The sequence below is a fragment of the Haemorhous mexicanus genome, chromosome 14 (genome assembly GCF_027477595.1).
Source record: "Haemorhous mexicanus isolate bHaeMex1 chromosome 14, bHaeMex1.pri, whole genome shotgun sequence".
Lineage (NCBI taxonomy): Eukaryota > Metazoa > Chordata > Aves > Passeriformes > Fringillidae > Haemorhous > Haemorhous mexicanus.
In genome coordinates this window covers 17,029,741-17,047,459 of record NC_082354.1, presented here as the reverse complement: position 1 = coordinate 17,047,459, position 17,719 = coordinate 17,029,741, and the positions used below count along the sequence as shown (strand labels likewise).

The window sequence follows — 17,719 nt, the reverse complement described above, 5'->3', positions numbered from 1 at the left end:
ACATAAGGGTTCTACAGATTGTGAGAATTTTATGAAAAATGAAAACATTTCTCAAGATCTCACCTATTTATCTACCTACAGTACCTACTTTATCTCATCTTTTTTCCTTCCTTTACAGAGCTGTAACATAAATTCTCAAAAAGGACTTTTCCAGTATTTAATCCTCTTGAAGGGTAATATATTTGTCTCACTAAAAATCAGTGTCCTTCTCTGCCTCGGCAAATGCAGCTACAAAGCTTGACATTGTTGATTTTAGTTGTGATTTAGCTTAAAGGCACTGAAGTCATGAACTCACCCAATTTCCAGACAGATCCTTGATTTCAGCTCAATATCCCTCTTTCCTTCCCTGTGAGGGAGTATTCCACACCAATAACAGCAAATACTACAGAGTAGTTTTATTTGAAATATATATGAACAGCTTACCTATTTCTGACATAATCATCTTGACCTTAATTCCTTACCTCTGTTTTTTTTATAGTATTGATCTTCCTTTTATGTCAAGAGTTTAGAGAAATGATGCTGCTCGATTTTCCTTTTTATTTTTCTTTATTCTTAGTTGTAATGTAGTTGTAATTACTCTTCCAAATGTTAATCTATTAATGAGTTCCTAGAGGATTTAGTGGCATTTCACTGCTGACAAGCAGGTTTTGGAAGTTTGTCTGAGTCCTGGATGTTTTATTCACACATTTATCTTGATATTTCATATTTAATTGAGGTGCTGCTGCTCTACTCTACAGGGTTCTGCAGTGGCTGGAATTCACCCTATCTAATGAAATGGAAATGAAGGTAAAATGGAGATTCTACTGGTTTTAGGCCTAGATTAGAGTTTTCAAGAGTTGTAAAAAAGATTTCTAATGTTGGCTATGATGGAAAAACAAGAGGAACTGGCAGAAATAAATCCCAGCATTAACTTGCACAGAGGGATGTCCACTATGCCACACCTCACCCTGCCATTGGTTGCAAGATCTCCATTTATATTCTCAAAATGGAGTACACAGAAATAAAACAATTATAGAAACCACAGCCTGACTCCCTGGAGGGGTCTGTGAAGCCAGGATGGGCAGGCAGAGTCTCCAGCCCCACTTCCCTGCTGAGCTACCTCTGCTCCCCCCTCCCTGGCTGAATCCCATCCTCAGCAAGTGAGAAGAACAAGAGAAGTTAACACAATTCACAATTCCAGTCAGCAAAGAACTGAATTGCTAACACTTCCTTTTTTAGTTAATAATAAGACGTATTTCTTTCCAATTGACCTTTCTTGATACTAATCCTGTTTGAATCCTAACAACCAGCAGATTTTAAATATTGCTCTCAAGTTTACAGTCTTTCACTGATGGGCTTCTCAATTTAGGCTTTTCCAAGGAAAAGAATATCCCTGCCACAGGAAGCAGGAGCTGTGCTACACCTGAACTGATGCCAACAAGAACTAGGATGGCCACAGCCATTTCTGGGCTAGAGAAGAGCAGTTTTGTTTGGATTTTGAGTCATTCCACCCTGGAAATGAGCACACATAAAGACTGGGGTGCCTTTTTGGTCTTCTGAGCTACTTATAATACCTGTGATTGCTGTAGGTACTGGAGATGAACAAGGTAAACAGCTGGCCTAAAAACCAAGATAGGATCTGTGTGTCTGAAAGCCAGCTGGATCCCATTCATCTTTTGCAGTGTACAGAGAAGTCTTTTGCCTAAAATATGTACTTTGCCATTTAAAATGCACTTTTTTTTTTCCACTGTGTACATATAGTTGTTTCAGTTGCAGTCAACTGGCAATTATTTTTTCACAGAATTTAAGAAATCATAAAAACTCCTACATTTTCTGATTTTAATACCAGATGTTCACTCACTAATTTCATTACCTTGTGACTACTTCCTATCAATCCATTAATTGCCAGCTGCTCAGCCAAACAGAGAAGTGCAGCTAATCAGATGGTGTTGGGTAACAGCCAAACAGGAGCTGCCTTCTTCTTCCCCGTTTCTTAAATTAGCAGCCACTGGGACAGCCATGGAAACCTTCACTCCTGGATTAAGATCTTGATGTTTTTCTTTCAATCTGAGAGCACAACAGTGCCTGAAACTGGAAAGGATCTCATGGTGGGAATTTGGTACTTGTGCCCCTCTCCTGAATTGTGCCACCCAGTGCTGCCATGGAAGGGAGGAAAGGCACTCCCAGGACTAATGATGAAAATGCTCTACCTCATCTACATTAGAGCCATATCAGTTATTAAGGACAAATGCAAATTACTAAGCTAATACTAAAAAGATCTGAGCCAGAACTAAGAGCTTAGATGTGCTTGGCCTAACAATTTTCCTTTGCAAGCTCTGCAAAAAGAGATGTTTCTGATTGGATTTTTTTTCCACTTGGAAGTTTAAAATAGGTTTTCAATGCTTAAAACATCTCAATAAGGGTGGTAAGGAGCCAGGTGTTCTTGGCACTGCAGGGAGAGGGACAGCCTCCCTCCAAAGGAGGAGTTGAGAAGGGTATTTAATGCAATTTGAAAGGATCTGAACATCTCCCAGCAGAGTAATTTCTCTGAATCAGTGAATAAAGAGATACAAACCTGCACACTCACTCCTCTTCACCTCAAATACAGCTACAAAAATTAACCTTCTAAGAAGCAAACAAACTCCTGTGTCTCCCATGTCACTCCTCCAACATATCCTAGTCCCACCCAGCAATCAGCTGCCTGCTATGGAACAGGACAGAATAAATCTAACAACATGAAAAATCACATACATTGTAGAGAAGGTTGATTTTATAAATGTTGCAATATTCTGAAAACAATTCATAATGGATTGAATGCACAGAGAGATATGAAATTACTGATGTTAGAAATTCTGTAGTAGGAAATGTTTCTATTGTGAGAAGAAGTGTTTCAGAGCATTCTGAGATGGCCACATTTTTCTGGCTGTCAGGTAAATATTATGAATGTGAGTTGTAGAGCACACAGAAAAATAGCACCTCTCAGCAATAATTACACAGCCCATCTGTACTCTCTTCAGGGAATTTAAAATCATGTCATATACACCCTTTACAAATGCTTTAACAATCCCACAAAATCAGGAGAAAAACAAAACTCAAAGAGAAGGAGACTCAGAAGTCTCTACTGCATGTCTAGATAAATCCCACTGTACAAATAATGCTTTGCTCCGTTTATCAGATTAGTTTCTGAAGTGCATTGGGGTGGAATTCTCAAGGAATTACAAAATATGAAAATAAAAATGCTGTATTTTTTTAAAGCATTTTAATTACTTCTTTTGTTTTTTCTGTGTTTCCCATTTGCACTCAACAAAAGCACCATTTATTCCTAACTGGGACCTTGATGAGAGCACAAAAAATCAGAGAAAAGCAGGAATACAGCAAGCGTGAGGGGATGACAACAGAAGAAAAATGGACAGCAGGAAACCAATTTTCAGAACTACTCCTACTCGGGAGAAGCACATCCCTCAGCACTCCAAAGAAGCTGTTTGCCAGGAGGAAAGGGAGGGAGCCTGAGGAGGAAGAGGGTGAGATGTGAGCTAGAGGAAGAAGCAGGGTGCAAAATATGTCAGGTAAGTAAAATGAGAAGCAGGGGAAATTTGGGAGAAAATAAGTTTCAGATCTCTGGCATGATGTTTTGCCTTATTACTCTCAGTACTCTTTGCATATCTAACACAAAAGGAGCAGCTTAAGGCCCTGCTTTGGGTTTGGTTCCCAGAATTTCAAGCTCCGCCTGACCCATATATTCCGTATTTCCCACCAGCCTGTTCCCAAGGACATCTGAAAGTGGCCTTTCAGTGAACAGGGCAAGATTATCACAGCCACAGCTTCAGTCTTGGCTCTTGCCAGTCTTCCCCTCATTTTCCTCACCCCAAACCTCTCCCCTGCCCTCTCCCTGCTCTTTGGCTGGAATTGTAAACCAGTACAGTTTTAGTCATGTAAGGTCATATTTGTTACAGGTGCACTGTAAAATAAAAATCTTCACATTAGGTAACTACTGCTCTCTGGAGCTGAGTGTTTCAAAAACTTCAGTGAAAAATCCTCTCTGTACTTTTCTGTAAAGGCCTCATCCCAACTTTCCTTCTGAAAATATTGCCACTGTGCAGATTTATCTCAGTTTCAGGAACAAAATTATCACGTAACAGTAAACTGCTACATTTATTCATAGAATCACAAAATGGTTTGGGATGGAAGGACCTTAAAGGTCACCTCATTCCAGCCCTGCCAGGTGCAGTGACACCTTCCATGAGACCAGGGAGCTTCCCCCAACCTGGCCTTGAGCATCCACTGCTCTTTCTTGCCCAAACCATGACTCAAGTGTACTTAGCCAAATTCCACCCCAGACTGATCCTCATTTGGCATCCAGGCCATTCCTGGACTGCAGAGCAGGTCAAGCTGAAGAACAGCTCTGAAAATGAAGAAATAACAAGAAGAGGAGGCAGGAGGGAGAAGAGAGAGGGTGGTGAACTCAGTGTCCCTGTCAAATTCTGCTTTGGCTATATAAGACCCTCAATAACAGAGATTCTCCTGAGCTGTTGGAGCCAAGTTTCAAACCCAGCAAGCTTCTTCAGAAGTGCAGTAAATCCCTGTAAGGCTGGATTTATCACAGGGGCACTGCCAGACCTGCAGCCACAGTGCTGCTGGTGCTGCTATAATCACATCACATCAGGTTAGAGATGGCTAAGAAGGTTTTGTGAGCCTGGCCATTGTGCCTTCCTAATTTATGGTGTTCCTGTCAGGGAGAAATCAAGTTTCATAGTTATGACATTTCTTTCTGGAGCACTAAATGTTAACTTTGCTGATCATGCATATCTTGGTAGAACAGCTTATTTCTAAATGGCAAACGTGATATAAAAAGCATAATGACTTCATTCAAAACCTTACAAAGCAGCTGATTCTCACACCTATAGAAAACAGGCCAAGTGGTATTTTAGTCATCAGACTATGGAAACAGACACACACTCAATATATTTGATTCATTTCTCCCATTTTAAGTAAAAAACACGAGGCTGGTGTTGCACTCTATTGAAAACTAGCTATGTTTTGTACTTATTAAATGCACTTAAATAATGTCCCGTAATAAAAGTATTACTGACAGCAGGAACAGCATTGCTTTTCTTTTGTTTTACATGTTTCATTTTGTACAAGAATTTCATGTTAACTGGTCATCATTCTGTGCTGGATGATTGTACATAAGGGAAGGGAAGGACAAAAGGAGCCTCACACTGTAATAAAATTCATCTACATTTTCAGCACTCAGGACAAACTGGAGAAAGATGCAGCACCACTTGACAGGTGAGAGTAACACAGCAAAGGATGCCCACTCTGCCTCTGTCATGTTGACTACTGGTGCATTTTCCTCAGCAACATGAGAGGAAATAATTCCCCCCAGAGTGAGGGCCAGACCTTGTGTTGCTGGGGAGATATTGTGTCTCCTCTGGTGCAGGTGTTGGGGAAAAAATTGCTGTAAATGAGTAACTCCCATCAGCAAGGGCCTGCTAAATAACACCCTGAAACCCAGCTGCCCGCAAAAACTGCAGTTTAAATTACAAAGGACTGGCATTGTTTACAAATAAGATTTTAATCTTCATGTTGACATACTAGTAACATTTAGAATACAATCAAGCTTCTGCAAGTTTACTTGCTGCTACAAATATTTCACTGCTGTGTTTAAATTAGGGTTTTGTCAAGAGGTCTCTGAACACTTAAGGGAAAGGTTATGGTTTAAAATTAATGGAATTTCAACTGATTTCTAATAGTTTAATGACTTGCAGTAACTAATATACAACTGGATATCAGAGAGGTATTTTCTCCACCTAGCCAACAACTGTGCAAATACACTGATGAAAAAGAAGTTTTCACACATCTTAATCCTAACTAGGGATCCTATTGGGAAATGTCACTCCTCAATTTTCCCAGCCTCCCTAGAATCCAAGAGAAAAAAAAAAAAAAAAAGTCAACAAAAGCAAAGCATTCAGAACAATATTTGCCCTAATCTGGAAGTGGACTTTCAGTAAAAATGAGAAACAATCTGAGGTAATTTTGGAGATGTTTTGGGCCAAAAGCAAATCAGAAGGAAAATAAACCTCTCCAGAACCTCAACAACAGAGGGATGTAGAATTTTACTGCAGTGATATGACAAGAGACATTTTGCTGTCCCCCTTGAGAGGATGTTGCTGTCAGAACACACAGGCATGAACAACAAACACATGCTTGGTCACTTGTTTCTTTCCCTGCTTGATTTAGGAACAAAATCTCCTGAAGCACCAGCCTGTGCCAAAAGTGTAACACAAGCCTTACTAATGCATTCTCACAACTGGACTGTAGTGTTGGGAACAGTCACTTTCTTAATGATAAAATGATGACACCCTAAAATTAAGATGTTTTACAATAAAGATATGAGAGCAAATCAGTTCAGCTAATCAGTGAGAGTTGTAAGAACAAAGCAACTCAGAAGTCAGATTCTAGAGTGGTAGGGATACATGAGTGTAAATGAACACAAACATTGAAGACATTTACTTTGCAGAACAGATAGCTCTATAGACTCATATATTTAAACCCAAAGAAAAATGGCTTAAACTAATGAACTTTCAAAGCTGACAACATTTTACTTTGTCAACAAGAAACCCACATGTGCATGCAAATACACACACACACACGTCAGACTGGTAACACCTTTAATTTTTGCTCAGTAAAAAGTGGACACACTGTTTTAAAGAATCCCACCACACCAATCCTTCACAAACACTGATCCTACACACTTCTATTTTGAAAATTTCTTGTTTTAATGCATTTTTGAGTGTGTGGCAGGACAGCAACTCTCCACACAGGCAAGAACCTTTCTGAACAGCCTACTTGGCAGAGACTATGACAAACCTTTCAAAATACAAACACATTTTAACCAACCAGAAGGAGGTTCAGGTTTGGCTACCAGAGATTCTACCCACTGAAGCACTTGTGATAATTTACTCAGATATTTACCTGCTCTGGATTTGCACTGCTAGAATTCCTGTTTTATTCTTCAGCCTCACTGAGGTACTTGTGATAATTTTCTCTGCTATTTACCTGTTCTGGATTTGCAACACACTAGAATTCTCGTCATGTCCTACAGCATTTTCTCTTAAATTTTACTTTAAACAGCATTTCAGGAGAGTTATGAAGCTTTCAGAGATCTTACTCTAGCCTGTAGTGTCAGAGTCCATTTTTAATTACACTGCAGACTCACCGACAGATCAGAGCAGCTGAACTCCCTGGCTGCAGTGGTGGGTATTGCTGAGTGTTGGGAGCAGCCCAGGGGAGCTGCAGCAGGGTGAACTCAGTGCCCCGTCCTCCTCCTGGCTGAGAGAACCACTGCAGGTCTCTGCACGCCACGAGGAGTCCTTACCTTGATGACAGAGGCCCCTGCCCTGGAGAGGGGGCTGTGCATCTGCGCCGCCGCGGCCATGTTGGCGATGGTGTTGAGATGGTTCATCTGGTTCATGGCCATGGCCACCGAGGCCGGGGGGAGGCTGACGGGGAGCAGGGGGTGCGGCATCATCATGAAGGGCAGGTCTATCCCTGTGGAGAGCATGGACACGTCACTGGGACACCCTGAGGGGCCACAACATCCACCGTGTCACTGGGACACCCTGAAGGCTCTCACATCCCACTGCAACATCCATCACTCAAACCCAAGAGCAGGAAATCTAATCAATTCTAGGGTTCCACAGGGGATAATTGTCTGTGTAGCCCAGGAAAGGCTGGTTTGTGCTGGGGAGAGGAACACACAGCTGGAGAGGGACAGAAAACTGTGCCAGTTTAGTGATCTCTTTAGTTAAGAGAAATGAAGAAAAAACCCCACAAAACATGCATATAATTTGCATGTTTTCCAACATATCAGATGAATATTTATTAATAATTTTTCTGATCATACATGCCTACCAAGACTTCTTCCTATTACCACTTCTCAGCAATGCCAGACTAAATTCTTATACTCTATTTCTTGAATCCAGGAGGCTGTGGCTTGGACTACAGACACCACTGAGCAATTGTACAGAAGGTCTGTGAACTGCAACACGTAATGAGAGGTTAAAATTGTTGCCAGAGGTTTTAATTTTCAAAATGTCACTTTAAATTGTCTTCTGCTATGGATATAAACCAATTTAAGAAGGTATGAAATTTATTTGGATCAACTTGCAGATCTTGACATTGCCAAAAAGGTGAAGTTACTGCTAGCAAGAATTGGATTCTCATACTTCATTAATATCCATTTCAGCATGTGTATTACTTCTTGTATTTAGTAATGACTCCACTGGAAAGAAAGAGCAAGACACCAGTTCACTGAAAAAATTGTTCAGGTTATTGTGCATTCAAGAGTTCTTTAGAGGGATCACTTGGAGATAGCCACTATTGGGCATCCAAAATTAATTTTTCAGAAAAAAAACCAAAAATCAGGACCCACTCTGTCAGAAAAAAATGTCTTATCTTTTTTCTAAATGACATTTAGAAAAAAAATCCTCATTAAAAAATTCAGGTGCAAGTATTAAATAACACAAACATATAGCTAGTCATTGCCACAAACCATTGAGAATGTTTATTGCTTAAAAGTTCTCAAATTTTGGGTTTATCCAAACTATTTTAAAGAAGAAGGCCAGTCACCAGAAGGCCAGTTTTTGGTGTATGACAGAACAACAAAAAATGCCACTGACTGACATATCTTATGTTATTCCTACAGAATTTGACTCCAGTGATATAAAAACACCATGGTGCCCACCAGGAAAGGCAGAATTGCAATATTCCCAGCTCCCACACTATTCCTGTTTAACATGAGCATATCATGATCAACAACTGTGATGTCTAATGACTCACTCTCTATTTTACATGATGATCCACGCCAATATTAATTATGATAGGCAATAAGCAATGCCCACATACATCTCCCCTCTCTTCAAACCACTCTGACAATCCCCTCCAGTGCCTGCATCCACAAGCCTTTGTTCCCCTGCAGATCTCCCTTAACAGCCCAATAATCTTTCCTCATCCTCTATAGAGTTCCAAAACTCCCAGACACCATCTGGCCACATTGAGTTGTATGTCTACTTAAAGTCCAATTGACATGCAAACTAAATGCAAACTACAAACAGAATTTAACAGCACATCACCAGTTTTAAGACACAATCCGTCAAACATTTCAGAGGACTATGAGGAAAATATATCCTGCACTTGCAAATCATTGGGCATAATGTCTGACATCCAGTAAACCCTTTAACAGCCTATAGACATTCACCTACTACAAAATCCACTGGAAAATATCCTTAAGAGCAAAGAACACGATGTGTCTGTGTGAGAAACAAATCCAGGTATTGAATTATACAAGAATATAAACAGAAAGGACAAACAGAGAATTTGAGTCCAATGACCTGGGGATTTTTAACTACTGACACTTAATCCAAATGCTCAGGTCCACCCCTTCCCACAAACAAAGCAGGCTCATTTTGTAGCAGTCATTTCAATAGCTCTGATTTGCTCAGGTCTGGGGCCTGGCAGAGGAGAATGAACTGACTGCTCCAAAAATTGTGTAAGGAGACAGAAATATCACTCATCCACTAAAACTAACACCAAAAATTAACTTTGAGAAATTGGAGGATAAAGAGCTTAAACAAGCAACAAGAGTTCATAAATAATGAACTTTTCATTTTTCATCCATCATCAACTATAGGAATAACTTTACTCCTAAATAATTTTAAAATGTTACCAAACCAAATCTTTCTTGGAACACTTTTTCCTTCCCTTCCTTCCCTCTCTGGGTGCACAGATGTGGAACTGATGGCTTCCCACCTGCTCCCTTCCTAAGGGAAAGAGAAGAGATGGCTTTTTGGGGAGCTCCAAGTTCCAAATCCAACCTGTGTCATTTTATTCCAGTTGTTTTGGATAGCTGGGTTCAGTGCATGACCTTTTAACTGGACATTTTGCATTTATTCCTTGCTCTCCTATTTTATTTGGTGGGTCAGCCTTTCCATCTGGAAGAGAATTTTCTCACATAGCTAAATTTTTAAGCAACTTTATGATTATTTTTCCTTTCAATCCATGCCATGGAAATAACAATTAAAGATTAACAGTCCCAAACCCAGTGGTGAGTGACTGAGTATTCCCAGAGGGAACAGCCACTTGGATTTGGACTGATGGCAGAGGGTGGCTTGGACGTGAGACACAAGTGCAGCTGGCAGTGGAAGGCCTGACCCTCCTGTCACTCACGTGTCCCCCATCATTTCCCCCTCCCTGAGGCTGGGAAGGAAGGCAAGCCCAGCTCCCAGCGGGCTCCAGGCACTCCTTTTTCCCAGCAGGATCCCAGTACATACTGTTGGTGAGCAGGTGGTTCTGCTGGAGAGGGCTGAGCGGGTGTGCACTCCCAAGGCTGGACTGCCCTGACAGCGTGGGGTGCCCCATGCTGTGCTGGGATCCCGTCGTGATGGGAGACTGCAGCTTGTCTTTGTCCCACGAGGATTCACTCCCACCTGCAAAACAGGGCACAACGAACCATGAGTGGCATGTACCTTTATTCAGAGATATTTTGCTTGGTTAGCAATGAGCCAACACTCCTTACGACAGCTGAGCACCTGGCACAGGCACAGCACCTGGAACCTGCACCTGAATTTTTCAAAAAACAAACTAATAAATAAGTATCAGGCAAAAAAATATTTTTAGGCACTTTCAGAATCACCTACTTTCAAAATACTGGTTTGTGGAAACAGGAAAAGCTAAATGTCTGAGGACAAAATCATCAGTCATGTTTAAATGAATTATCAGAACAGGAATATATCTCCGGCTATCACAGGACATGAGGCCACCAGTCCCTGCCAGACACTCATCTGAGTCCACCCCTGTGCTCACCAGGTCTCTGCACTGTCAATCCTGGAGGCACTTGGCCATTCCCTCCCTCCAGTGTCACCACGTTCCAGCTGGAATTCAGCCCTGGAGAGTTTATTACAGTTTATCCTTGAGCTTGGTCATCTTGGAGCTTCAGTAGCTGCCCCTCCACTGCTGGGCCTGACCCTGGGGATGCCCCAGGTGAAACCCTTCACTTTGTGGGTTAAACGAGCTGGGCACAGGCTGTGCTGGGAAATCATCAATATTCAGCAATTTCAACTCAGGAGTCCAGATATCTATTACGCATAGTAATTACTGTCTACAACAAGCACAAAGTCTAGAAAACAGCCCTTGGTGTCTCGAATCTCTGTCTGGTCTTCTGCAGCAATTTTACAGACTGCCGTTTTCTCAGTATTACACACTTGAATACCAAATTCCTTTTAAACAGCAGGTTAAGTAGACCATGTTACTGAATTCCAAAATACATCTGGTCCACAAAACACACACTTAAAAAAAAGTTAGACTGAACATTTCTAAAGTTACAAGGTATTTTAAGATCCATCCCCTCTCAGGTACACCCCACACTGTCACTTAGATTATGGATTGTTAGAAAAACATGTAACTGCAGTATTGATTTTGTTTTGAATTTATGAACAAGGATCTCAATTAGAATAAGTAAATAGATTACTGGAGTGCAGCAGATAGAGGCAGCAAGCAAAAAACCATTTTAATTGAATATGAAAGTAACAGAGAAATTCCATTCTTTATGACAACACTTGGCTAATAAACATGATTAATACTGCTAAATGCAAAAGTTTGAAAGATCAGTGATTGAGAAAAAAGGAAAACACTCCATCATTTTAGCACTATGTCCAAGTATGAATTACCTTCCTATAAAAGAGTTGTAATTTGTAAAATGATGAGTAATACACTGACAAAGAAAGATACACTAAATTATGCCATGTGATATAATGTAGCATGGCGTAGTGCAGTAATTAGAACTACTACAGTTGAGGCTGTGTCAGCATCTTTGTTATTTAATATACTGTATATCAGCTCTTTCAAATAACATTTGACTGCTATTTAGTGTGGAAGTTGTTCACTTCGACTATTGTGAATCTGGGGTGCTGTTATCTGCTGTGCTTCAGAAGTTAAATGTGTGATTTGGGAAGGACTTTCAGAGGAAATGTTGAGGATTTGATTTTAACAAGTGAGTTTTAATTTTCTCTGTATGCTTTTTCAACAAATTTAACATTTACACTTTATTCTTGCTCAAAAAACACACATACTTTTCCATTATTTTTTGCTTAGGAACATACTTTGTAGCTGTAATTTCACTTATCAGGGCACTGGCCACAAAAATTGGGCTGAAGGCAGTTTGCTGGGATTTCGGAATGAAAATAAAAAACTGAATCTTTATCTGAGAGTTTCCCTCTCCCCATGTTCCTCTGCCCTGGGTAGTTCCAGCCCTAGGCCAGACGGTCTAAACTCAGCTCATTGAGTTAATTCTGGAAGTTTCTCTTGCCTTTCAGAGCCTCGTGGCCCTGAGGCTGCAGTAGCAGAGCCCCCTCAGCTCTCTGAGCCCAGCTCTACAACCACTGCACGTTCTGGAGGAAAATTCCATTATTCCCAATTTACAGATGAGAATTGCACTGTGAAGAAAAGCAACTTGCTTAAGGAAACCCAGGAAATCTGAAGTGGAAGGGGAAACTGAATTTAAATTATGTCACACAGTCCAAATCACTGGACCAGTTCTCCTTACAGATGGGGACAACAATAACTTTTCCCCTCTGCAAATTCCACTTGTAAATCTGCTCCAGTATTCAGTGCCAGCAATACAAGAATAAATTGCAATACACTTATCTCTCCAGACCATTCCTGTATTCTTACGTTCCCTATCACTTCTCCTTAGAGAAAGAAAAAAATACAGCTGAGTGTACAATGTATAATAAAAGTGATATTAAATGAAATGCATCCTCAGCCCGCAGTGTCCCACAGATAACAGCTCCATCTGGACTGCCTTTCCTATGTAGTAGGAAGCCTCTTAAAAATGAAATAATAATTAGAACAGTTCTTACCTAGAACTGCTCAGGTGTGAAGTGTTTTATAAGGGCAGTGGGACCAGCTCCAGGTGGGAAAGCTGAGGGGCAGAATTAGGAAGCTCCTGTTACACCAGTGAGGAAACTGAACTGGAAACGAGTCAGGGCTCTGGTCCTACCCCTGTGCCCACAGACACCTTTGATCCATCCTACCCACAGCCCCTCTGCACAGCTAAAAAAGAACCATTTTAAAAGAAAATTGGCATTTTTCCCTGGAGTATCTATGCCCATAGGGTAAGAAAAAGATTACATACAAATTTACAGCAAGCCTGAAGCAGATTCACAGCAAAAACCAAGTATGTGACATGCAAACCTGTGCTGGTACACTCAGTCCTTTAATTGCCATGCAGTGTTAAAAAAAGGTATTTATTTTTGAGCACACAATTTTCTTATTTGGTACCACACTTGTCAGCATGTTTGATCAGCAAATACGTAGCTGACATGCAACACATCAATGTGTATTTTCAAATTCTTTGTTGCCATAACAATTAGAAGTGAATACATCCATAAAAACTGAATCCTTCCTGATGCTTCAAATTCAAGTTTAACCACAATTTTTCATATTTCTGTTCATGGCCATTTTTTGTCCAAACAGGTGCCATCCATAAGGCAAAGATATCACATTTTGATTTTTTGTTTAAATTTTCAGTTATGTATTTTGTATGATGAGCTTACAGCCCATACAGATGCATTTTAAGTAATTTCTTTTAGGTATATAAAACATAAAGGGAAAAATATATGGAAAAAATAAAGGTACATTCCTAAGAAAAATGAGACAACAGGAAGCAGCAATGGGACCTACCTCTTTTACATGAAGGGAAATCAAAATTTTTATTTATTTTATAAGAGAAAGAATTTTTCATTTTAAAATATGAGTAACTTGATACATGAGTGTCATAGGAATATTATTAGAGCACCCAGAAGTTATTTGTCAAAATGCCAATACATCATTTCTACACTTGACCAAAAGCTTTATGTTTGACACTCTCACCTACTACCCACATGACCTTCCCTCCAACAGAGAAAACTGAAGGACAAAAAGGGGATTTTTCCTTATCTTGTTTGCATTCTGGTCGATCTTGTCCCAGGACAGGCTGTTCTCAGCACGGGAAAAGGGAAAGACAGAAAGGAGCTGCAGCCCCAGAGCTCCTCATGCTCGGCAGGTGCAGCCCCAGAGCTCGTGGGCTCCTGACCACAACCTGAGAAAGGAGAAAGCAGAGAAGTCTGGGCTGCCTCCCCCAGCCAGCTGAGAGAGCAGAGCTGTGCTGCAGGCTCTGCTTGCAGAGGGGCAGCTGAAAGCACAGCAGGGGTTAAAGAAAAGCCTGAGTGTCTGCAGTGTCCAGGGCACACAGACAGATGGACCCTGTGTGGATTTGGGCAGATATTCACTGAGTAATAAATGAAACCTGCTCTTCACCAGTCTAAACAGGTTATTTGAGAGAAGTTATTTAGCAGTGCATGAATTACACTAATGTTCAACTAAGCAGAAGCAGGAAATCAGGTGAATTTAGGAGTTAAATCACAGGTACTGTGAACAAACAGGGAGTCAGCCCAAGCAATACATTCACCTGCTGTCAGTCACAGACCCCCACAGCCCCACTGAAAGTGATTTATCATCACAAGGTGTCTCTGCTTAAGTTAAGCTTTATTTATTTGAAGGAAATTTAAGCAATAAGCTCAGCTTCAGTTTTTCTGAAAATGCTGCTACTCACTCATTATTAACTTCAGGAATTTTTTAAGGCAACTCTTAAAGCCAAAAGTTTTCTAGCAATAAGCCTCTCTGTGCATTTCCACTCTTCAGAACAAAACCCCAAAATCTGTTGTTCGTTTGTTGGGGTTTTTTTGGTGAAGACATATCTGTAGTGATTAAATCAGTGCCTTGGTTTTAGGTATTGAAAGATCTCCAGAAAGTAATCACAGTTCAATTCGGTGACAGTTTCTTTTCATTTGGTTTCAAATTCATTTTATCAGCCTTAAATCTGTCTGGTTGAGCTAAATGAAATCCTCTCTGTCAGAGCTACCTTCAAATTCCACAACCACACTGTTTCAATCTATGTCTGTCATTTTACTTTTCCTTGTGATACATTCCTGAAAAATTGAACTCCAATTGTAAAAAGCAATACCATCTTCACTGGCCAATTTTATTCTCAAATTATTTTTAAGCACATTTTTCATCCTGTTGGGAATATTAAGCACAACAACAGCTGTGAAGAAAAAAGTATTCAGTGCACTGCTATTTCATCACTGGTAATTCCAAAGTATTTCTCACCTCTAACTTCTTGTGAGCATCCAGCACATGCAGGGCCTTTGAAAAGTTTTGATTATACAGAAACTTATGACTCCCAAAACAACACAGCAGTGCTTTTTGCCAGCACTCCCAACCCCTGTGTTTCCAGACTATTTTACCAATATCCCAACCTCACCCTGATATTGGGGAAAATGGTCACTGTTTTGGCCTACACAGAATATCTTCTGCAAAAAGATTTCAGCCCACTGTCAGCGTTTTCATGGTATCAACCTTGGAGTGTCCCAGGAAGGAAAATTAGGTCAAAAACTGAGACTCTCACTGCAGGTAGGTCAGGGAGAGACCACCCAGGTCTCACTCCTGGTCAAGTGTCACCTTCCTTGTCAGAAAACCATAAGACTGCTCTGGGTCAGGATTTAGACCCATTTAACCCCAAATTCTGTCCCTTGTATTGGCAGTAGATAATGTTATTTACAGAGGCCACACAAGTGTGGGCATTTTCTGTGGTCCCTTATTACTCCCAAATGAAATTCTCAACTCTAAAAATGGGAAGAAGATTTTTAATCAGTCCCCAAAATCATTACAACCATCTGGAAATCTAAATGGCAGATCTGAAATGCATTTAAAGCTTTAATTCATGGATTTATCTGGCTGTGTGTATTGGGCTGTATCAACTTTTGGAGTGTACCCTACAAGAAAGCCATGAAAGTGTGTAGGGTAAGATATTAAAACTCAAGAAATCCAGTGATGGCTTTACTGGGCTACTTCCAAAAACTTATCAAGTGGTTCAGCAGATGTAATTACTGCTTAGCCCTGCCAAGGCTTTGAAATGTGCCCATTAATTCAGCAATTCCCAATCTGTCCATCAGTCAGTCATACTTAAAAAATATGTCTGTCAGGACTTAGGTGAAGTAATCTGTTGATAATTACACAATAAGAAGGCATCTGAAATCTGAATATCATTTCTAAACTTTTTGAAAAGTCTTGATGACAGCAAAATCAAAATTTATTTCACAGCAAACAGGACGTTAAAGGTAACTAGGAATATGTCAGAATATTTGATGCCAAATTAATTAAGAACAATTAAATTCAGGAAGATACTTTCTGAGACGATAAAAGCAGGGTTGCAATATTTATCTAGGAACCTAACCATCCCTCCCAAACCATCAACTGCTTCCTTTAAAGTGAACAAAGAAACAAGGAGGTGGGAAATGAAATGTGCTCCGAGGTTCCCACGTGCTGATGGATGAGGCTGTGCTGAAGCTCAGCCCCAGCCAAGTCTCCTCAGTGCCAGGTACCTTGGCAGGTGTGACTGTCCCTCCCTGGCCTTTCCAGCCAAAACAAGGTCTCACCATTACAGCCAGGTGCTGCTGTCCAAGGCTCTGAACAGCAGGAGACCTGTTCTCTCTCTCACACCAGACAGAGCCATTCATCCCTGCAAACTGGATCCACAAAAATGCTCCTAAAATACAGCCAAGTGTTTTCTGCTGCTTTCTGAGACCAGTGCAGATGAACAAACTGGCTGCATCAACTAAACTTCAGTATCACCTTCAGTACCTCCAGCTGAACTCCAAAACAACAAACACACCTCAGTGGTTCAACTTCCACAACCACAGCACCCTGTAAAAGTTACATTTAACAAGATGAAACATCAGATTTGCAGAAATTTCGGCATGAACTCTGGTAACAATTGTCACTAAAATGCACTGGGGTACCCACAAGCACCTCTCAGAGTCAGATACCTGGGCCTGCACTGTGTAAATCCACCTGGTTATTTGAAGGTGTGTTTTGGGAGGGTTAACTGGGCATTTGTTGTCTTCCTCTGACAGCTCCTAGTTCTTGTAGTGGATTAAATATTAAGGTATAAAACTCTATTCAGTTTCTTCTATACAACATGAAGTACATTTATTGCTAACATTTTTAGTAACAACTGTGTGACAACTGTTTTATTTTTCTATACAAAGATAAGAATGATGTACTAGAACACAGCATCTATTCTGGTTAAGGACCATCAACAAAAAAAACTGTTTTCTACTGCAGGACTACAGCCTGCCTTCAGAAACACTTTCATTTCACAGAGAGAAAGAAGGTCAAAATTCTGGTCTGTCATGTTTTTATTACTGTTGATGATGCACAAGCCAGAAATAAAACAGCTTAACTTTCAGATCTTGAATACAGTTTGCAGGGCTGCCTGCCAGAAAGGATAAAACATACATCCCTCTGAACTCCACTACTGCAGCCAGCAGCAAGCAGGGAACCAGGATTTGTATTCTAGAGATGATAATCTCCCATACCCTCACTCACCACAATTTACAATTTTCTGCCTTTTTAAAAATTACTTAATATTTCCCCATATTTAACAACTTACTGAAAGAACCACTGAGATAAAATTTTGTGTATTTTTACCATGACTAACTCAGCAGATAGTTTAGTTTGATTCTGAGAGGCTTTGAGAATATCTTGATGTCCAGGGCAGACAGGTAACTACAAAATCTGGCCATTTAAGCTTCAACAATTCATCATTTACTATTTCTTTGAAATCATTATTAAGAACAGT

At 40.4% G+C, this 17,719-nt stretch overlaps 1 protein-coding gene across 2 annotated transcripts in view; it reads right to left on the bottom strand.

Annotated features, from left to right (window-relative positions):
- The window catches only part of DACH2 (dachshund family transcription factor 2), a 241,850-nt gene that overhangs the window by 49,399 nt on the left and 174,732 nt on the right, over positions 1–17,719 (bottom strand). For both annotated transcript variants that reach the window (XM_059859504.1, XM_059859503.1), the window contains exons 4-5: positions 10,311–10,466; positions 7,358–7,530 (exon numbers count right to left, since the gene is read on the bottom strand). In XM_059859504.1, the coding sequence (XP_059715487.1) occupies positions 7,358–7,530; positions 10,311–10,466 (329 nt within the window). The remainder of the gene's footprint in view (positions 1–7,357; positions 7,531–10,310; positions 10,467–17,719) is intronic.